The 24,142-nt window shown below is 30.2% G+C and overlaps 1 protein-coding gene across 5 annotated transcripts in view; it reads left to right on the top strand.

Annotated features, from left to right (window-relative positions):
- onecut (homeobox protein onecut) overlaps positions 1–24,142 on the top strand; it is a 588,009-nt gene that overhangs the window by 515,998 nt on the left and 47,869 nt on the right. For 3 of the 5 annotated variants that reach the window (XM_081762694.1, XM_081762691.1, XM_081762693.1), the window contains exon 3: positions 3,855–3,967. In XM_081762694.1, coding sequence (XP_081618820.1) covers positions 3,855–3,966 — 112 coding nt within the window. In that variant the 3' untranslated portion in view covers position 3,967. Of the gene's footprint in view, positions 1–3,854; positions 10,259–24,142 lie in introns of those variants that run through there. The other 2 variants (XM_081762692.1, XM_081762695.1) reach the window with 2 other exon arrangements.

Below are 24,142 nucleotides of genomic sequence, written 5' to 3' on the forward strand. Positions count from 1 at the left end.
AACTTCGAATAGAGACCACGTCGAATTCATTTATTGAGTAAGCCTGAAATTCTTATAAGATATGGCTATGATTTTATTATTATTATTATTATTATTATTATTATTATTATTATTAGTAGTAGTAGTAGTAGTAGTAGTAGTAGTAGTAGTAGTAGTACTTAAAGTACGAAGTTTCAAATCAGGCGATGCAGTATTTACGTAAACTAAAAATGATAATTCATTTGATAATATTCACTAGCCCACTATACTTTTGCGAGGTTTTGCTTTGGGAAATGAAGTGTATACGACATTGAATAGTAAAAATAGTACAATAAGAATATAGTATTAAAAATATTGATTAAGTAATTGGAGTAAAACATGCTTCCCAGTAAGAATTATATAGAGAGAGGATTTATTTTAAAGTGCGATGCAAACGAATATTCTAGTTTTAATCCCATTAGAAATCGATAACTTACACAATAATATTTACTTCATTAGTTCTATAAATATTTATGCTTATCATATTATAACTTTCTTTAAAATTATGATTTTGCCATTTCAAAACGTAGAACGAAAAATAAATGTAATATTCTACCTAGGTATTTCTTAAGGAAATCTTTCAAACAGTGATGATTTCAGAGCATGACCTGTGGGAGAATTTGAGACCCTGTCGACATAAATTTCCCCCTTCGTGGCCATATCTTCGATCATGCTCAAAGTGGTCTAATAATGTTTTATCAGTTTTCTCTCATTCATATATTGACCATTACCCGGGGAGAATCTTCTGAAATCATCAATGCTTATAATTAGTTTTTCATTACAAATCAAAGGATAATAATGAAATATTGAACATACTTAATATTTTGTTTTCAGCTGTGGATTTTAGATTTGCAATTCATATAACGTTCCCTTCTAATCGAATTTGAGAGAAAAGTAGTTGCCAAAGATTTATTCAAAGAAATATTCTTAGTCCTCTGATGAAAATAGGAACACACTTTTAAGAAAACAAAACAAATACTTCCTACAGGGTTTGAACACACAAACTTCTGATTGACAGACTATTGACCCAAACCGCTAGACCAGTTCGTACGTCTTCACTGAGCTTCTTTAGACTTTTGTGTAAAGTGGTTTCCTGCTCCACACCTTTTTTTTTATGTCGATACGACTATAAGTTTGTGGTGAATATTTTGGCGTTACAGGTCTTCCAATGCTTAAAAGTCTTTTTCGTATAAACTACATTCAATTTTACTTCCTAATAACTTATATACAACAGGTTGAATCTGTGAAATGATTGGGGTTGGAGTGATCGTAAATGTTTTCATAGTTAGGAGCCTGGATATGCAAACCCGCTTAACGTGGGGATTTACATCTGTGAAATTTGGTACATTTTAACAAAAGCAATGAAAACAGAGTATTAAAAAATATATGTATCTTTGGTAAGATACGCTAAGAAACATCTCTACTATATGGATATAATGGAAACCATAGCTCAAAATGTCACTTCCCTGTCTGAGGTTTATCAATATGTACAGGTTAAGAAACTGGTGTTAAATTGCAACTCACGCGTTACAAAAACTGAGAAAATAGACCCAAAATAATTTTTAAGCGAAACCTCTGTAACTGTTCTTTAGTTCATCTTTTTGTATATTGACATTATTACTTCAATTTACTCACCAATTCAATTTGATTGCGACATGCCAAGGGAATAGTTTTGTATTTATAATAATTATAGTATTACAAAATACAATCTCGTTCAAAAAAAAAAAAAAAAAGGCCATCCGCCTCTTTCAAAAGCCTTGTACTCTTACCCACAGTTGAAATTAAACAAATCTGGATTTTTTCAGCCAATTGAAATCTCTATTTAGAGCCAAAGTATTAAAATTTCCTATGCACGGTTTCTACAATATGACTCTTTAAAGCAAGATGGATGGCGAAGGTTTTTTGAACAAGACTGTACATTTGGATAGCAGGAATAGACAGATATGCCCTTTACATGTTTAACGTAGTGTGTTATATCAACATCATAACTTTAAGAAAATCTCATCTGTGTCTCTATAATTACGAAATTCTCTGCACTAAGCATTTTAAAGACATTCTTCCTTTTGTATTATATTTGTGTTCCTATACAAATTCGCCTCCGCAAATTTAGAGTCTATTCCTGAAGATCCTTTATCAATTTTTATACCAAGTAAGTCCTAATAAATAACTTCTAATAAGGAAAATTTGAAGATTTTCCACCGATTTTTTGTGTAAATGTTTGAAATTTGCATCACTGCATTGTAGCCAATCGTAAGCATTTGAGACACTCACGAAAACTCAGTATACATCCCGGTGTTGTATATGATTCTCGGGATGGTTATCCTGCTATGAAAGTATGGTGTGTTTTTGAACACCTTCCATAACGTGTTTGAAATGTCCCATAATTTATCAATATCTTAGTTTGGTCGCTTCCTTGGAAATTGAGCAATTTTTAAAGATAAATTATAAATTAAAGAGAGAAATATAAAACTAGAAATTATAAATTAATTAATTAAAATCCTATTTTCGTACGTTACAAATTATCATTGCTAGAAATAATTACGATGATATCAGTGCAATGCAATCAGAGCAATTTTTTATTGTATTTTAAAACACTGCAAAATAACTACTGTTGTTCTAATCCATTGACATTTTCCTTTTACTTCGAGATGAACAATGTTTGTCCCATATGCAATTATGCTCTCAATAAATAAATCTTCAAAATGTTTAAAAATCATTAGTAGATGTAATTAATCATTAATTGATCCTCTGAAGCAGATAACTGCCTAATAAATTATTTCCAGGAACAACTCTGAAAGATTTAAAATCAAGCGGGAACAATTTATGTCTCAAATTCATACACTTCTTGTCTGAAAGAAAACCAATTCATGTTGGATAACATACGATTAATTTTAATATCCAAACTCTATGTTAACGAGTTTTCTCCAGAAATAATTATCAAAGTGGATTGTTTCCTTTTTATTTTGAATTTTAGATTATGTATGGACTTGCCCTTGGGTAGACATGTATAAAATGCTCAGAATATAATATGAAAGACTACCAATTGCCAATAAATAGTAAATACGTTTCCATTTACCTGTACGTTAACGACGTTTTCTTTAATACTCCTATTCTGACAATTATACATATAATTTATGAATACGACGTCGATGAATTTGCAGCAAAGATCATTAATACTAATATATTATGTTCTAATCGCCGAAAAGTGACAATGAGAAGAATAACATTATGTACCAACACATTTTTTAGACCACAAGTTAAAGAAATGCACTTTTTACTTATTAGTTTTGAATGTAAAGCATAAGAATTTGCTTCTTTATCTTAAATATTTTGAAAGTCAATGCTATGTGAGGTGTAAATAACACTTAATATTTATGTAATTAACACTCCACATTGCCGAAAACCCTTACTCTGGATGATAAAAATATTTTATATAAAAGTAATAAATATACGTACTGTAATTCTAAATTCAACACATGTAAATACACACTTGAAAAGAAATGCTATGCATATTTCTTATTCTGTAAAATAATCAATCATCTTTGTATATTTATGTTGTTTGCTCCTTGAACTGTCATCACAGCATTAAGAAAGTTCATTCAAAATGTATTCAAATGTAACTGACATAACGAAGAAATGTATCTAATTAACAATTCGTTGGTAACGTTTTACTTGACACGACTGCTCAAACTGAAAACCTAGAGATACGTATTGTTCATATATTTATTTGGACTTACTTAATATAAGATGTACCGTAATTTTAAGTTGTTAAAATAAGCAGAAATTTCCTTCTCTTGTACTTACCTATATCTAATTGATAACTCTTTTCCTTTCAGCATGCAAGAGGAAAGAAGAGCAACAGAACCAACCCGAACACCCACCTGCCCCCAAGAAGCCACGCTTGGTTTTCACCGACCTGCAGCGCCGTACACTACAGGCTATTTTTAAGGTGGATTCAGTAACCTCTACCATTCAAAGATTTTTACCTGCAGCTATAATCTGTAGGATATCGTCACTGAAGCAAAAACATGAAAGTAACCGAGAAAATTCAGAGAAGATATTAATTTTAAAGAAAGGATGCTTCTCTATTGCTCACCTGAATCAAATCATACAGCATTTAAAATCAATGTATATTTGTATCTGATTATATGACCAAAGCTGGACCGTGTCGCTCAAAATTTAAGTAACTAAGGCCACACTATAAATTCAAAATTCAATAAATAATGACAAGTTCCAAAAGTAATTCTTCAGCGGCACTTCAATTGGAAGCATTCAGGTGTGGGAGAGTTCGGTATCTCTGGCTTGTCGCTGAAGAATTAAAGGAAGACAGCACACGGCACCAGGAGGAGTAGTGTTTTATATGCATAAACATATATTGAAACCCTTCAAAGTCATAACTAATAAAATTAAAGAAAATAACCTGTGCAGTCAGTGGGCTAGGGAAACGATGCCAGCATACACACAGCCACCATAGAGAATTTTTTTAATGGAAGTTGCCCACGCTTTACTTAGTAAAATATTATAACTTATACTTGAAAATAATACAGACTACATACATGCTCAGGGTTAAAGTAGATTAATATTGTCAGAAGAAGGAGAAAATTAATATGTATATGTACACGTGAGTTTGCATTCGAATAGAGTATACAAAACGTAGAAAAGATTATGAGAAAAAGCTAATGTCAAATAAATTATTACTAATGCAGTATAGCGCATAATCAGCGTATCAATCAAGCAGGTTTATTTCAAAGTTGATACAGTTTCTTCTCACCCATTATTAAAGACATGCAAGGCATACAATAGTATCTTCAATCTTGTTTAACAAGTATACATGGATGTATGTCATACTAAAAAAAAAGTTATCAAAAGTTATACGTAGATAAATCTTATTTGAATATGAAGGTCTAATTTGACAGAATATCGTGTAATATTGGATACTCCAGATGAAAAATTACTAAAATACATTAATGGTAAAATTTAATAAGAAATGGAAATAATATATTTCAAATTTAATTTTATTAATGGGCTATGTGTTTCAGTTCAAAAATAAATCACTATAACCATTTTTTATCTATATAAAACATCTCATTCTGGAACAAAAAGTAAAGTACAAAAGAATATTATTTTCACAACTCTCTACAACAGTACAACTCTCTTAAATTTCTTCAATATTGCGTGAAGTAGTTTAAAATTGAGAGGAATATGTTTCTTTTTACAGTGAAATTTTTGGGAATTTTTTAAGTCATTTGTTATTTTCAAACTGAAATTTTGAAATTAAATTCAAATTTGAGTCAGTTTAATTCATGAGAAAAGATTACCAAACAAAAAGCAAAAGGTACTAAAGAATTTTATACTTCTATTTTTCGTTTCGGCAATAATGTGATGATAACCTGGGGAATATATGTATAATATAAAGAAGAATTAAGTATCACAATAAAGGAAGTTTAAGAATTAAAGACAAAACGAAGTAAACGTATACATTTGAAAAAAAAATCTTTGCTCGTGTTTTAATGAAGACGTTGTTATAAATATCAACAACAAACAATAAATATGAATTTTACGATTTAAAGTCAAGAAATATCATTAACTATATTTTTATTAGATACTTTTAAAATAATTCTATGTGACGTGTATATATAAACATGCACCGTGAAGACATGAAGAATGCGTCAATTCGAAAAACTAGATAGTTTAATTGAGGAAATTTATCATCAAATTATCTTATATGAAAACCTATTTCTAAAATAATTGAGTTTCCACACTATGAACGTATTTTGCCATTGAAACCATTCACAAATTATGTGATGATGAAATAATATTGTGTTGATACTTATGGAATAATATCTAATTTTGTGTAATCATCAAAGGAAACCGGAAATGTTATCAGACATTTAAATTTTATTAAATATTAAAAAAAAAACGAAAACTGATAATATCGAATTACAAAACTAACATTTCAAACAGAACTAATCTAAAAATGGAAGAAAAATCGAACGTCATTAAAGTGAAAAAGTTTTTCGTACGATCTTTATTTCTGCTACATATTGCTCCGTTTTTCTATTGTCATACGTAAATCAAATCAAATACTTCATTTTCAAGCAATACGAACTACAATAATTAAAAGACAAATGAAAATATATGAATTTAAAGCGTATATGAAATGTTCTACATTTAAAGAGCTGGAACAGTAGTTTTGTTTTTAATTTATGGTGGTGTAATCGCTAAAATTAAATGAGCACTGTTTTTGAAGAATTTATACGGAAGTTAGTCATCAACAAAGAAATATAAGTCAGCACAAAGTTGAGTCACCATATCTACAGCAGAGACTTCTACAGATCATAAATGCAATAAAATTGGCTCCAAGATTTAAACAAATCTTTAAAAGGAACTTACTGTGATCAAAATTAATTATTGGACAGATGTTTAGCATACATTCATACTACCACTACTTGAAAAACCACAGGACCTAACAAGTGATAATTCTAAATCAATGTTTCATGGCTTTCAACATAAATTAATGGAAGTTTTAATTACTATTACATATAGTAACATTTACTGAAAATCTCTCGAAATTTCAGCATTAATATCAAGATTGTTTCACTTCCTAACAAGAGCTATACTAACGACAAATATTCTACAACTTGTTAATTATAGGAAGACACATAATAGTTTGAGCATATTTCAATGTTATATGAACTACATATTTCTTCGATACTGTTTCGCAACATCCTGTTGTATAACTGTTTTATTCTAAACTAATGTAATTGAAAATAGTCACTCTCGAAACAAAAAACCTTATACATTAATTCATAAACAGGAACCATGAAACAGTTTGAAGGTGGAAGTTGCAGCATTTGACGTAGTTAGTGGCTAAAAATTCAACAATTATTCCCTTTTCTCAAAGGAAAAAAAAAAGAAAAGAAAAGCTGAAAACTCAATCATGAAAATGGATTTTGAAGTTCAACCATCACAATAAGATTAAGTGCGCATTAATATACATGCCCAATTGGATATCCAATTTGCTGTCTTATTTTATGAATATTCTGGACTTAAATGGATTACTTCGAGGGTAAATTAGTTTCTTTTGTGAGCAAACTTTAGATTACTTAATGTCAATATAAAATTACACAACTTTGCTAGCCAAGAAAGAGAGAAATTTAGTTTGTCTTAAATTTTTCCCTTCTGACCCATAAGCTGGGGTTTTAATTTGAATTTAAGAAGACACGTCTTGTAGTTAGCATTAAAATTTGGCTGTTGAATGCCACTGAAATAACTGTTCTAAATTTGTGCATCTGACAAGAAATCCAGACAGAAGAAACTCTGGCAAACTTATTAACTTTTCTTAAAAAATAATTGAACGAAGATTCGCAAGATAAGCAAAAATCAAATGTATTTCACAATCTACAACGAAGACAAGACTCATTTATTCTGATATTACCTGTCTTTTAAAGTTCTACTCGTCAAGGATATAGACGAACTTCAGAAGAATGAAATATATCTTCACGGAATGCACCAAACTTTTTGTAATGTGTAAATTATGTATTTCATAAGTAGAAATATAAAAATGACTACTAACTGTGATCCTTTGAATATCTCAGCTCAAGAAGAATTTCATATGAAATTGAATTCAAGTTTCAAACATTAAAATAATACTGACTACAAGAATTCATTGAAAAAGAACTAGAAATAGTAGACTGTACAAACCGGCGAAAGTATATGAATTATACACTAAACGAACTATGAAATGTAACAAGTTTATTGACATTGACGTAATATAAAGATTCAAATAAACAAGTCTGTGATATTTCGGAAGATTTTACAATGAAATGCATAAAGTTTGAAAGTTTATCTTAAAACCTTGTACAAACTTTGATGTCAATTCTTAAATTATAAAACAAAATGAAAAGAATGCTTGAGTGAACTGCGCCTAAAATATTATCATTTAATTATGAATCAATCAAAAATTATATTTGAGAATTTCAGAGTTGAATAAACCAATTTCTAACCAAATTTTATAAATAAGCAATACCATGAAAAAAAGTTTAATATTTTTAAGTATATATAAAATTTGAATATGCATAACATTTGCACATCGATAGTGTAACTTGCAAGTCTGAATAAATATATTTATAATTGCTTATAATAGAAAAGAAACATACCAATATTTCTAAGTACAAAAGCAGAGGAAAAGTGAATTTGGAAAAATTATACTTTGGCTAATATGGGCGCCCGATATTAAATAAAAAGTTATATGTGTACTTATTAGTAACTAAATGGTGTTCATTTCTGTGTAATTAACCATTCCAATTTACCATTCCATGTTCTCTTTAATTCCAATTTGCGTGGAAGTAAATATGATAAAAATGCCAAGAATATATTTTCGAGAATAATATAGCAATAATTGAATTGACAGGAATCTGTTTAGATTAAACTACATCTGATTCATTGAGAATATTCTACAATGGACATCTTAGTGAAAAAAGTATATATTTTACATTATGTAAGAAGAAATCCGTTTTATAGAGACGCTACTGCTGTGTGACGGTTGATGATTTGACAGAACTTAACGTAAAAGGCTTGAAGCACTTAAATATAAATTCTTAAGTGCTAACGATTTTGTGATACATTGTGGGAAAGACTTTCCATCTTTTTATTTTATGTTGATTTATGAACAAACTTAACATTGGCTGTGAAACTGTTGTTTGAGTATATAAATATAAACATTTAGTTTTGTAACTGTTTTAATAAACATTCATATACAAAGAAAATAGACAAATTTGAAGAGTCTTGTGCAAAGGGGTCAATTCATTCTTAATCCAAAGATTTTTAGGTCGTTATACTTGATTTGTAGTCTGTCATATTTTATATATTATTCCGTGGCAAGAAGTTCTTTCATGCTTTTAGTGAAGTATAGTAATAAACGTGCTAGAATACATTTGTAAGAATGCAACAAGGTATGGTATCTTTTTTGGAATTAAATTCTTCATAAAATTAGTTATTTTACCCTCTCTTGCAGAGGACTCTTCAATGGTGTGTAGCTGTGTTCATCCCCCCACACTGCCTGCCCTGCATCGTGGAGTCTTCGCTTATCTTATTTTCTGGCTGGAGATACCGAACTCTACACCTGAATTCCAATTCACAATGAACAAGAAAATTTTTCTACTAACCAGCTCAAACTACAGCATATGAAAGAAAAGTAGGAGGAGCATGTTATTGCATTCATGATTCTCGGTTACTGATTTTATATTAATTAAAATAAATACATATTTCCTTCATAAAAATAAACCAAAAGCTGAGAAGGAACTTCTCAAAATCAACGAAATTGTGATTTGAAGCACGTAGGAAGAGAATTAGATTGTTGCAGAGAAACCTCAAGGGCAACACGTAACACGTTACAATGTGTGTCATAAATTGATGTTTTACATTTGCATATGTCTTTACAATTGTGTTTTTGTTCTTAATAAAACTGCCTATTCCATTCTCTCTCCAATTCTTAAAATTAGATTAGGTATGTGTTCCATGTATACGGTATACATGCATTTTTTCCTTGTAAATCTAAAATCACTTTTACAATGTTAGCCATTCGCGAGAAAAAATCCGGTAACGTTAGCTTTCTCATTTTTTCTTTCTTTTATTTCACAAATTGTACGTTTACTGTATACTCGTTCAATAGTGGATTGTTTTTAACTAAAGGAACAAAAGGCGTCAAAATTTCTTGCACAAAATCACTCAAATTTTTATTTTGCTTTCAAAGTTCGAAGGCACAAAAGCTTCAGAGACTGGCAAACTATTGTCAATATGCACACTGTATATTTGGAACTTTAGGCATAAAATTATTTGAATTAAATCATCAATGTAATACATGTAGATATGTATTTACGAGCATAAATGCAATTATATTCAGATCATAAACCAGAACACATACAGAACTGATTACAAATGGATGGTTTGTACACTAATTGTTGAATAGTAATTTTCTATCTTGTTTAAAGAAAAAAGTGGAAATAGTAAGCAATACTTTTACGAGTGAACGTAGTTGTAACACCAATGTCTTACCCAAACCAAAATTTCCTTTTCAGGCCTTTGTGGGTAAGATTTCAAGAAATGTTGTTTTAATACATTATTTTACTCATTACAAACAAAAGTAGTATTAACTTTCTAGACAAGTATTTATCAATATTCATAGTAATACTTGAATTCTTCTAATATATGGAACCTAAGAATGTCGAAAAGTTTTTTTTTAAAGAAAAACACAAACTTACATTATATATAATAGTGCTCTAAAGTTCCGTACTCAACTGTGCACCATTAGATAAATTAATTCTGTTAATCGCGACTCCTTTGTTGCGGACTATAGATACAAATTAGTAAGACTTATTAATATTCAAAACTTTCGGTTTGTCTTTGAACAATTCTATAGATTTTTGTACGTATAAACGACCATTATAGCGATCACTAAAAACCGATTCTTCATAACTTAATTTTGCTGACTGTCAAGTTATACAGATACCTACGCCAGTCTTTCTTTCCTTGAAATGTCTTTCATTACTTTAATAGTACTTCATATATTTTATATTGTTATCTTTTTCAACATAATAAAGTCAAAAATATAATAGTGTGAGTATATTGAGCTGATTTACGCAAACAGCAGAACATGTAATTTAGTTTGATGCCCAAAATTAGTTCAAAATTGTGACTGGAAATCAGGTGAAGAGTTTCGGATAAACATATTTATTTCTACAGAATTATTTCTTAAACTTTTTTACACTACAATATATGTAAAAACATATTCTATCAGCTCAAAATTCCTATTGTTGATATGCTAAAGTAATTATTATCAGAAAGGGTTCTAACACTGCTTGATTTGATCGCAAGTATGATTGAGTTTTGTGAATTGCTTCCTAAATTTCTCATTGGGCCAAGGAAGTGCTAATTTAAGAATGCATTATTAGAAATACAAATGCAAGTTGAGCATGTTGCAGCTAGGAAACAACAACAACTGAAACATTTCAATTGAAAGATAGTTTCTAGATTTCAAGCATTAAAATTTTCACGTTAAGCTAAGCATTTTTATGTTTATTAAGCATAAAAAATTTCTATGCTTGCGATTTAGACAAAGTTGTAGCACATATATTATTAATAGTACAAGCTTACAGCTTTAGCTATTTAGCAATGGCCTATGTATATTGACGAAAACTGTTGTGGAGTTCAGAACAAATATTGACAGCAATTAGACCATTTCCCTCTCCCTTGTTAACATATTTGTCATACTGAATTCATTTCACCAATATTACTAAAAGTTTTTATTACCAACATATTCATGACAATGTTGTTAGTAATGACATGAAAAATAAGTATTTTTAATATCTTTAAGGAAAAATCCATATGTGCTTGAATATATAGTAGGAACAACGAGTAAATATTTTATGGTTTGTTAAATTGGAACTTAGTGTCCCTTTTCAGCACGGGCTATATGAGACGTGGACCTACAGTTTAAAGTGGAATTCGAATCACTGTAATGAGTTCAAATTTTTCAAGGTTCTTCGACCGGGAATCAAATCCCGGATCCCATGCACCAAAGGTGCGCACTAAGCTCATGACCATGAAAAGAGCTAAATATTCCAGATTCGTGTTTAAAATGTTATTTGCTTACACGTAATACACTCATTCACTTTTGTTGTATAACTAATCCGTCACATACAATTGTTTTAGTTAGGAATAATTCATAACTATCGATTGTGCGCAAAATTCTATTAAAAAGTAGCACATTCTTTCTGAGAAAATTGGTGGCAAATAATAATCCAGCTATATAAAATACTTTTGAAGAAAATCCAGGAAAAAGGTATATATTCATACAAGTAAATTGTAATTATTTCCTCATCATCTTCTATTTGTATAATACTTCGTAATTCACAAACATGGATGAAGTTATGTCAACTTCTAAAATTAAAAATAATCACTTCTATGTATTAACTTCTACTTTAAGTACTGGAAAATGCAGTAAAATGCACTTTATTTTATTTCTTTATATTGAACAGTTTATTCGTTACATTGAACAGTTCTAAGGAACAAGTGTGAAGGTATGAAAAATATACCTTAAATATCTAATCTCGTAATTCTTGTATAAAAAGCATAATATATATGTGTTGTTATTTCCAATATTATGATTATTGCCGTTATTGTTACTGAAGAATCAATATGTGTTGATTCTATTTCTGTGTTTACTTCAAAGTCTCTTTTATAGAGCTAGTTAATTGCTTTTCAGTATACTTACTATTACGCAGCCATTTGTGCAGTTGAGCTTATAGGGTTCATTTATTATTACGATTCATTTGTTTTTAAATCACGTTTTGCAAATTCTACATTAAACTTGTCAATATTATAGTCTTCTTTACTAAACTTTGCGAGGTAATTACTTCCCCTTTTGTTGTATTTTATAAATTATTGCAGCTTTCCTGCTTTTCTTCCACAACTATAAATATTTTCCTAAATGCTAGTTCAAACATAACAACGACAGTATTTCGCTTTCAAAACACTACTTTACTAGCTTATTTTCTCATCAGTATCAAAGTCGATATGTTTCATCATAAAAGTACAAAATACACTTGTTTATGAAGAGCACTTGTCTCTTCTTTTGATTGCTCTTATCAAAGACAATTTGCTTTATTACAAAATATTAGCTAAACAGAAATATGAATCAGTACTGAGAACTTTTCAAATATCGAGTTATCTGGCCTGGTCTGGGTTTCTGGATACGAGAGATTTGACCATTACCTTACATTTCGTCTCTATTCACATAAATTAACTTCTCGTCATTGACGGAGACTTTCTTCTCCATCCGTCGTTGATGGAGAAACTTCGGCTAGGCAGATTCTAAGGAGATCATTTTAAAAAATATAGTGAAAAATTTAACAGAATGATGAATAAAAGGCATGAACCTTACTCTCCCTCGCGTTTGTTTTAGTTTACACCGTATAACGTAAACTGTATAAATAAGTGTCATGAAAATGTTTTTATATACCTATGGTAATCTAAGGTCTACGATGAGACGCCAATGAGTACATACATCACTCTAACAGGATTTACATATATTTAAAAAAATATATGTTCTCACATGTTTTGTGGCGTTGTGCAATGCTCAGCCTGCAAAATCTATAGTACACCCATAAATGTATATTTTTAATGATCCATAGGAGATAGTTTTAAATAAGGTAAAATAAATCCAAGAGAATTTGTTTCTGTGATAATTGCATTTTGATACTTTATAATAGCACTAGCTACTCTTAATCAACTTTTCTTCTTTACAGCATTAAAGTACAATGGATGTTCGTATTTTTATATAGTTATTATAATTTTGCTTAATACTATTGTGATAAAAAAATTTTCTTGAAATTTTTAATTGATAATGAAAGGTTTTAATCAGAACTTTTCAAACACCGATTCATACAGCATCTAACTTGGTAAAAATATAATAAATTAATCAAAAATTACCTTACCATTGTATAAGTATAGCTTGATATAGAAATTATTAATTTTTATATCAATAGTATTGATAATACTATCGATCAATACAATAGATTCAAATAGTATGTCGATCAATAGTATTGATAATACTATCGATCAATACAATAGATACAAATAGTATGTCGATCAATAGTATTGACCGATATACTATTTGTCTTATTGTATAGTTATTTTCTTTCTTGACTCTGTATTTAATTACAACTTTTCTTCTGTCCTTGCTTCAAATATGCGTTTTACTTCAGTAACTTTAACAATTACAATGTAACAAAACACAAGGTATGTATAAAGAAGATAATGTTTAAAATTCGATATGCAGCATGTGTAAATGACATCTAAAGTAAACATAAAATTAAACCTAACGTGTAGTTTTTAAAATTCGAATTTTCAGATTTATAATTATTTCATATTTTTAATAAATTTTGTATTTACATATTCAGAGCATGTTTCAAATTTCCAAATTATTATGTTATAGTTATTGAAAATAAATCTATGACTTAAAGATGTAGTTACTGATAAGTTGGGCAGTAGACATCGTAAAACGCTTTTAGTATTATTTAGCATCTGAACACCTTAATTAATTCCAATATTAATAAATTGTTAAGTATTTGTTGCAAAGAGTTTTCATGTCTGTATGGTTGTGCATAATTTTAATTTGATGTATATGCAATTTGCAACTTTAGTGTTAATTTATTAATTTCTCATTGCATTCCTTTTTTTAACTTGTGTTTAATCAAGTAAGTTGGTAGTATAAAGTGATCTCATCCTGCCAACATATAAACTACAGGTAATAATGTCGAAAGCCTTAAATGTATCATAAAAATCTTAATGTGAAAAATTTTAACTATTTATGAGTAAATTAGTTTTTTTTTTTTTTTTTTTTGGTATTGTTATTACATTACATCTGATCGCATAAATTGTGTTATTTAGAGTTAAATAATCTTCTACCAATGTTAATAATTTGTTTTAGAATATATGTTGCTTTGAAGAATTGAACTATGAAGTTTTATCGTAGGATAGTAGCCTGGGCAAAAATAGTTTTGTTTTAGTGCAAATGACTGATACACTATAAAGATTATCATGCCATTTAGTTGCTAAAATTCCCTGAATTATAATTTATTTTTAGTATTATTGCTGCTTTTATGTATAATACTTGTATAGCTCGTTTAGTTAATAATGAAAATATGTTATTTATACGTAATTACCTGTTTGCTATTTCAGTGTGGAAGTTACTGGTAAAAGGTACTATTGATTTCAACTGCTACTGAATTCAGTTATTTCTTAAAGCTACGACAAAGTAAGATGGTGAAGCCAAATTTTTTTTTCCTGATATTTTGAAACCCTAGCCGTAGTTGTGATTGAGCACAGGTACTTTGGATATTAAAAGTGAAATTGAGCATGTGATTATATAGTGAAGACAAGAGAGATATTGTATATGGTAAAGCACTTGATTCTATTTAATACATTATAAGTTTTATTGATTAAGGACAAATATATCCTCACGAATGAAAGGTAAGAGTTAGGAACGTTTGATAAATTTCTTTTTACACCTAACAGCAAAATTTTAAGTTAGGAAGGTAAGCCAAAGTGAAAGGTTTTAAAAAAAATAAAAGGACAAACTTTTCTGTACACAAAACAAAAAGGCAACTTTTTTTAATAATTGATTTTTAAAGCGTTGCCTAGCAGAATTTATGACAACTCCTCGCTAGATAAATAGGGTCTGCTCAGCCTAATACAACCATAAGATTTGCAAGGGGCTTCCAGAGAAATAGTAGTTCATACTTGTGCATTTTCTTTCTCAACATGTATTACACTGGGCAATCTAGATGACAAAGGTAAACTGGCTACCCTTATTAATATACAGGGTTGGAAATTGTTGGCTAATTTGCAGTATTGATGCCGTAATTTAACATTCAATATTTAAAGAAAAACCGATAGATTTTTGCAGGTGTGAAAATCAGGTACTCAGAATTGATATTAAAGGAACGCAACAGGACATCATGAAAATAGGATGAATACAGGGTGGCCCAAAAGTAGGTATGCATCGCTGCATTGATCAAGTATAACATTCTAGCTTATAGGTTTATTTGCTTCGGCTGTTCTGAGCTTAAGATATAAGTAAAAGGACATTAAGAACAAATAATAAAGAAACTACGTCTACCTGATGGATAACAATAAGAAATGATATAAAATGCAATGAGCTGATCAGTGCGGGACTGTATACCTACTTTTGAGCCATCCTGTATATTTAAATAAATAGAAGAAAGCAATTTCATTCACATGTGGTCTGCTATAGCTACGTATACTATTTATCACCAGAAATGTTTCTGTTTTCTTTTCTGTTATTAATTATTTATTGGGAGTGTAGCCATTGGAAATGTTACATGTATTATTATATTTATACTATTTTATTATTATCTAATTCCTCAAAATGGATATGTGTGGTTAGCAAAGTTAAAATTGTTGAATGATTTAACAAAATATTTTACTAAGGTTTAAGGATATAGTATGGTAAGATCACAAAAAATGCCTAGCTCTGCTATTAATAACCATGTTTTAGTAATGTTTCAGTATCGTAACGTCAAATATAAAGAAAATGACGATTTTTTAAATATATTCTATTGTTTCTTTTGTGACACCTTATGGGCTAGTGAGAACATATCGCACGACATGAAAGTGTCTGTACCAAGGCTGTTAAATATTAGAAGTGGTAAAATGAATTTATTGTTTCTTACGTCCTACTTTCCATCTCCTTGCAGTGGGATGAATATAACACGTTAAAGGTACTGTAAACGATATTCACGGTTTAAAGAGTTTAGGGAGGTTGAAAAATAAGAAAATTACATTCCCGTATATTCCAGTTGAGAAAAAGCATAAGAAGTTACCGTTTAGTACAAAAAGCAGCGGTAGAAAGCAATTGCTTTATAAACCTGATTCTACTTCCTGCCTCTTCAATGAATTCAAATAGTTTTAAAAATTAAATAAGATTTTACATTAATTTCCACTCAACATTTCATCTTTGGGTAAGAACTGCGATAATACCAATCGAGTGAGAACAATGCACTTTTAACTGTTTAAAAAAGTTGGCTTAAAAATAAGTGGAAAGGTAAGGGTTTGATGAATATGAATTTACTTCAGATCTATTGTTCTGTTGTCAGTGATCCCTTTACGTCAGTTAATGAAGAAATGAATGTACGTTATACACTGAAAAGATAGAGGTTAACCTCTAGTGGCTCTATTATGCCTAAAAATGTAGCTAGTATTTTCTTTATAAACGCTGTTTAAGGATTCTCAGAAATTAAATTTTACTAATAATGGTTCAAACAATTTCGACTCACTTTCTCATACGAAGATCGTATATAATTCAAATAATTAATTATTTGAGTAAATGAAAAAAGAGAAAAAAAGCGTTAACACGTAACAATATGAACTCTAACTGGACTAAGAGGAAAAATTGCGAACAGTGTGGTGCAACAATTCTTTTTCACAGATATGCACAAAAATGTACTATATAAAGACACGTTGAATAATAAAATTTGTTTACGTAAAAATAAAGTAACGTAAATACGAGCAATTTCAAACATAAATAAGTGTTTTGAAAAAGATTTTTTTAAAATCTGCCATCATATAGAATATGTATGCAATTAATGGGTGACATTAAAGAAAGTAATGTTTAAGTAAAACGAAATTAGTGAAGGATTGTAGTGCATGGAAGTTATAATTTGTGGCAAGTGACTTTCAGTGACTTCACATTACTTACTTTAATGATTTTATGTTGGAAGCAAAAATTGATTCATTTGCACCTCTAGTTTACATTTGAATCTACTTTGTACCCGATAAACTGTCGTTGAAACCTTCAGATTCAAGCATCAGCCGAACCTGGATGGCATGATGTCATATACAACGTTCCCTTATGTCTTGCACTTGGAAAGAAAATGTTTCAAATTAGCAAAATCTTTTAAAATTCCTTTATTTCTATCATTTTAGAAGTTTTCAATTGATTGAACTTAATAAAATAATAAAAGAAAAACATAACTGCAAGATGGCGCAATTTAAAATGTGATCTATTAACTTTTATTTATATGAAGTAGTAAATATCTTTAACGAACTAGTATTCTGTTACATTATATTCCTTTCTTCTTTCACTAGAATGAAGTTGATGAGAGAATACTATTTACTTCATATACTTTTCAACTAATAATTTGAGCCGCTGTGGCTCAGTGGTAGAACGTTCATCTTTGACGCGTGGGGTCCCTGTTTCGATCTCAGCTTCCGCCAAGTAGACCTTGTGGTGGAAAAACACAGTGTCCGTGGGTTTTCTCGACGTTTTCCCGTTCCTTGCCACTTTCGTCATTCCACCATTATCATTCATTTCAGCATCATCATCTCCCTTAGCCTCAGTGCATAATCGTTGGACGTAAAACTAAAAAACTAATAATTATTTATTTAATTTATAACGAAATCAGATGATGAAGGTAAGAATTATTTTCCTGATTTTTTGGAATATTTATCCTTTGGTATATTTATTTGAAGTCACATGTACTGTGACTAAGTAACTAATAGAATATGTAATGAAGTCAAATAAAAACAGATATGATATGTTCAGAAACTTTATATTTCCTACACTTTATGAAATTTGTATTTCAAATTCTTATTTTCTTGTTGTTAGTATGCCTATCTGTCTTAATACTTAAGATACAAGACAATATAACGTAAAGTATACTACGTCACTAAACTCTTTATATATTTTTAGGCATAAGATACTGCATTATTAAAGTACTGCTAAATTTAATTTGAACATTTTCTTCAACTTTATCTGGCAAATTGACGTGAATATACAAGTTAACCGAGATAAAATTTTAAGTAACTTTTATTTCTAGATCTATTTCCTTATATTTTTATAGCAGAGCTTTAAATAAATATAATCAAATTTATAAATTAACTTATGTAAATTTGTGTATTTTACATTTGGAACGCCCGTGCATTCAATCAAATGTTTCATGGTTAGCATAAAACAAAGCGTTATGTTTCTTTTCTGGTTGAATAAATTCAAGGATACCAGTAGCTCTTTCAAAAAAAAAAAAAACTTTGTTTCTCATAATTACTAACAGATGTCATTATTCACGTAAACGAAATTGATTTATACGTAACTAGATTTTAGAGTTTAACTAGATTGATTGATTGCAGTGTAACACCCTTTCAGCACCGAAGGTATAGGAGACAAAACCTACTGCTTTAAGTGGGATCTGAACCACTACGCGGGTTTATCAGATACTGCCACTGGGATCACGCACAAGTTTCAGGTATCGTGATTTAGTTATCTTAAAGAAGGGGTTGTTTTTAATTCTAACTTTAGACAGAAATAATGTAACAAAGTTTCTATCCTATTTCATATCTGTGAAGGATTGATTGCTATCACTTAGCTGTTCATAATATATTTTCATGGTGAAATAAGTGTAGAAGTTTATTAGTATTATTTGCATAAAGTTTTTTTTTTTTTTTTTTTTTAACAGCTATGTGTGATTTAACGTATATATAATCATTTTACCATGCATTAAAGAATGTCTCTTCTTTACTTAGAAGCATAATAATAAATCCTTGTGTCTTAGAATCAAAGTAATTTTCTCTATCTACCAAAAATAAAGATTGATACGAATATAAGAATTATAAACACAGATAAGCTTTTGTTGGCAATATTTACATAACTTGTAAGTAGCTTTAATGAAGTTGGTAGTTATAACGTATTAAAGAATGTCGTGCGGAAGTTTGCAATTAATTGATATTTTTATACATTCAAGTACATTGACATACTTTTACTCCTAAGGCACATACTATAATTATTTCCGAGCCTACAATTTTTAAAGGTAACAAATTAAATTATTTAAATCTATGTCCAAATCTTCTTCAGAAGTAATTTCAACTAGTCCCACAGCACACTCCATGGACATCGAAAGAGTACAAGGGTCAATAATTGTGCTTTTAGATTGAAGTCTGACGCGTCTTTAAAACTTACAGTAGAAGATAATGGTTCAAATAGTAAAGTGGACGCAATTAGGTGGTGTAAAATATAAACAAAGAAAATGAAAAAGAACCAGTAACTAAACATTATACATAAGTTAACTAACTTAGATTTAAATAATTAGAAATCACTACATTAATTTTAAAATGTGCTTCAAATATAGGAACGTTATTAAGAATATGAAAGAATTATTGTAATTTCAGGACCTATATTAGATATTTTATAATTCTTGACACTAAACTATATCGGTAAGTAATGTGAACAAAATAGTAGCATATTTTTGTATGTATCTGTTACTTAGTTATTTTGATATTGTATTAGTGAAATGATATTTTGATAGTGGTAATGAAGTTTAGTAGAAATATTTAGTAAAGCAACTATACTTTTTAGTAGAATGAGATAAGTAAGTTTGAAAGTAACACTTTTGAATGTATAAGATTTTCAGTTATAGCTATATTGTGTCTATATCAAAGCATTGTAAGAGATTACATACTACACAGGCACTAATGAATGCTTAGAAAGTGTAGCAGTTAATGTCACTAATATTTTAATATCCAAGCTTTGGCACAGAAAATGAAGTTACTTTCCAAATTTAATAAGTAAGATGCTATTTAGACGATATTAAATTCACTTATTTTTAAGCACAATGTATAGTATGTTGGAATAAGTAGTGTAAACTATGTTCTCTATAATTGGTTTCCTAAGAACGTCCGAATTATTCAGGCAGACAATTTACAGAGCAATAACTTACCTGGTACATAGTCTTAGTGCCGGCAAACTGCAGCCAAGTTTAGAAATGAAAAATTTCGTAGGTTTTACTGCTCGTGTTGAGAACAAATGTCTCTTTGTGAAATTTAGAACTGCATCTTAATGATGTGAGATTTCAATGGTATAAACTGTTAAGGTTGAAGTTGTAATGGTTCAAGAGTTAATGTTCAAATTAATAGAATCAGAATCAGGTGTTATATCTTAGTTGGAGGACTATACTAACGTAATCATACACAGTAAATTTACCTTCTATAATTATACAATTGTCTTAAAATTAGCAGTAAATATTAAAGTAGCCTAGACATCTTTAAAGTTATTGTAAGCAGTTATCTGAAAAAAAAAACAATCATAATGAAAGTTCATTGTTACCCAGAGATGCAATGATTTAAACAGACTTGTAAATTAGCGTAAAAAGATACGAAGAATATACGACATTATTTTTTTCCAATTGTACCCAGATATAAAACTATAGAACTTCAGAAATAGGGATAGTTATTTAAATTATTTGAACACCACTGATATTCTTCTAAATAATGTCATTTGATATAATGTGCAATTGTACTCACACAATTCATATTGGCTAAGTTTAATTTTTTGTAGTTCGGGTTAATTCATCCTCTTCATGAAAGGTGAGAAAGTGTTTAGCAAAAGGGATAGACAAGGTAGAAAGAATACAAATGAAGAAGACATGTACACTTAGTCCTCCGCTTCCGAACGTGACATCAGCTGAAGAGAAGGTCATTTGCAATAAGTTATTGACACCATCGCCATTTAAAATATTTTATCTCTTTCTTCTCAATATCGAAGAATTCATCATTTACTTGCACATTTTAACGAGTTGACGCGTGCCTAATTTTATTTACTAATATATTACGTACATGGTATGGTACTTCCCGAGTAGGTAGAAGTGCACTTTTTGTTTTATTTTCATGAAGACACGTTGTCGATTTAATATCGCTGGTAACGAAGATTGTAACTTACCTATAAGTAACTATAAATTTCATTTAAAATTTACTAGAGATCTTGCGTAATAAAATTTGACGGATGGGCGTCATGTTGGTTTTTAACATTGTAGTGACTATGCGTGCGCGCATGTAGCGAAAGACGTATTTCTCGAGTATGGCGAAACACTTAAATTGGTAAGTAGTTTGTTGCTATATACAAATATATATATATATATATATATATAAGACCTTGATTACTTTTCGTTGGATTTTTAAATATTAAATAGTAGTACATATTGTGAAGTATGATATCCTAATTTCATTAAAATATTCTTTTAAAGTGTAATTACATTCATTACTTGGAGTGGCCTTGTCCCATATATATGTGCCATTGACTGACTTTATCAGTATATTAATCCGAAATGTGTTAACTAGAACAGAACATGCTTAAAGAACTATTTAGTACGGAGAGTAGGGATAGTGTTCAAGGTACCAAAAATAAATTCAAGTTGACAATGGCAGATGAAATTATTATGCGCATTCCATTACAGCGGCTGCGAATTAAGTGAATATAAGATCGTTGAAAGAACATCAGATACAGGAGGAAGTGGTACTCACACATTACTTCAAAATCATGGAATGTTTCCAGCAGGTAAATTGTATAAATCTTGTGGCAAGGAAGCAGTTTGCTTAAAATAAAGGAATGAGTTTCGTTGCCAGAAGATACGTACCGTTGGAAATTCGGGGAGGAAAAAACGTTGCGAGTTTACCTCTTCTATTTTCAATGGTACTTTCTTCGGTACAGCAAAACTCAATTATTTTGTGGTGACACGACTAGTGGCTAACTGGTGCTTGAACAGTTCACCAAGTATCAATAATGCTTGTTGGAATCTTCGAGTCTCGTCAAGAATTTGTATAGATTGTTTTAGTTTCTGCCATGAAGTTTGCGTTTGCTGATGCTTAGCTTCCTCTACTCATCTCAGAGGTTCAGAAAAAGTAGTTCAGATAGATGAATCTAAGTTCGGTAAGCGTAAACATCACTGTGGAAGGTTGATTGACTGTACATGAGTTTTTGGGAGAATTGAGATAGGATCAGGGAAAGTATTAATGAGTGTAGTGCAAAATCGTTCAGCTGAAGTCCTTCTTTCAGTTCTTCAGCAATGGGTTAAGCCTGGTATTATCATTGATAGTGATTGCTGGAAGTCTTATGATAGGTTGAATAAGGTGGGATTTGAGCACTCCGCAATGAATCATTCCTTGAATTTCGTAACTATAGTGACAGGAGTTCACATGCAATTCACACGATATTCGGGGTTTGTAGTGCGACGCTAAGGACAGTATTCCACGATATAGTAACAAGAGGCACCATTTCGCTGGACACCTGGCTTACTTTCTATTCAGGAAACATTTTCCTTCGCAAACGAGATTACACAGTTTCCTTCTGGAGGTCAGTAGACTATACCCACCTACAATGTGAAGTAAGTTAAGCACTATAATGTTTAGTATAGGGTAAGATTAGGGTAGGGTAAAATAGAGTAGTGTTAGGTTAGGGTAGAGTAAACTAGGGTAGAACAGGAAAGATATTATATAAGGTTAAGTTAGGTTAGGAAAGTTTGGACCCATTCTGTGAGATGTAATCACACTTTACTTTCCTTACTATTTGCTGACATATTCTTTACCAGCACCAACAGTTTTTAGTGCTCAAAATGATTTTACGGTTGTCACTGGGTCAACTTGTACAAGATAGTCACTACAAACTAGTTTTGCATCTAATCATCTTCATGGCAAGGTAGCCCGCGCGGTACCGCGGGGATGCGTTACTAACGGTGCGTATGCGCGTTAACAAAGTTTTGTTTCTAAAATTAGTTCTGCAATTTCTTCATGCGTGAAGACTCCATAACATTGTGTTATATGTAGAGATGCAAGAAAGCCGGCTTTTTTGAATCGATGTTTTTTTCACATAAAAAGCCGGCTTTTTTGGGAAAAAAACGAGAAGTTTGGAAATTTTGGCTTTTTTCATTTTCATGATTTTTCTATCTAAATAGCTTTCTTATAGTATATTCTATAGTTAGATAAGAATTCCATGACCTGAATGCCATATTTCACTCTAAAATTCACCAGCAAGATGGATGGAGCACATGTTTTACGAATTAAAGCTAACGTGAAGAATGTAGTATTTGAGGGCAATTTTAGAGGCTATTTAACTTTATTTTAACTTTTGAGTTATCCACATTTTTTTCTTCTCGGGATCATTTCAGTTTGTCATCCGTGTTTCATTTGTAAGAGCTTAGTACTCTAGCTTCTAGCACAAAATTTAAACTTACGTTTTTCTATATATCCGTAAAAGCGTACTTCCACATAGCTGTACAACGATTTAGCAATAAGTTTCCGGATACAACCTTGAATACCAATTTATACAAATAATCAGTAGCGGATTTAGAAAAGTACTTTGGGAGGGGTTTCTCTGATTGTTTCGTTTTCTAAAATGTCCTAATTTTATTTGGGAGGAGCTTGAAGTTTATGAGTACAGGCATAACTAATATTTCGTTTCGTTTATATATTTAGAGATAATCTTCCGGATACAACCTCATTGAAGATCATTTTATACTGAGAATCAGTGGCGGATTTAGAAAAGTATTTTGGGAGTTTTTTTTCTTACTAATGTTTAGTTTTTCTAAACATTCGTAATTTTTATTTGACGGCAGCTTAAAGTTTATGAGTAAAGGCATGACAAATAGATATTTTGTTTGTTTTAGACATTAAGTAATTTTGGGAAACAGGCTTCAGTCCGAAAGACCGCTCCCCTAACCTTCGCAAAACCGTCACTGCTGGTAATTAGTAATAATAACGATTTAAAAACAATAAGAAAGGA

This window comes from Thermobia domestica, chromosome 6 (assembly GCF_964235325.1).
Source record: "Thermobia domestica chromosome 6, izTheDome1.hap1.1, whole genome shotgun sequence".
In the NCBI taxonomy this organism is placed as follows: domain Eukaryota; kingdom Metazoa; phylum Arthropoda; class Insecta; order Zygentoma; family Lepismatidae; genus Thermobia; species Thermobia domestica.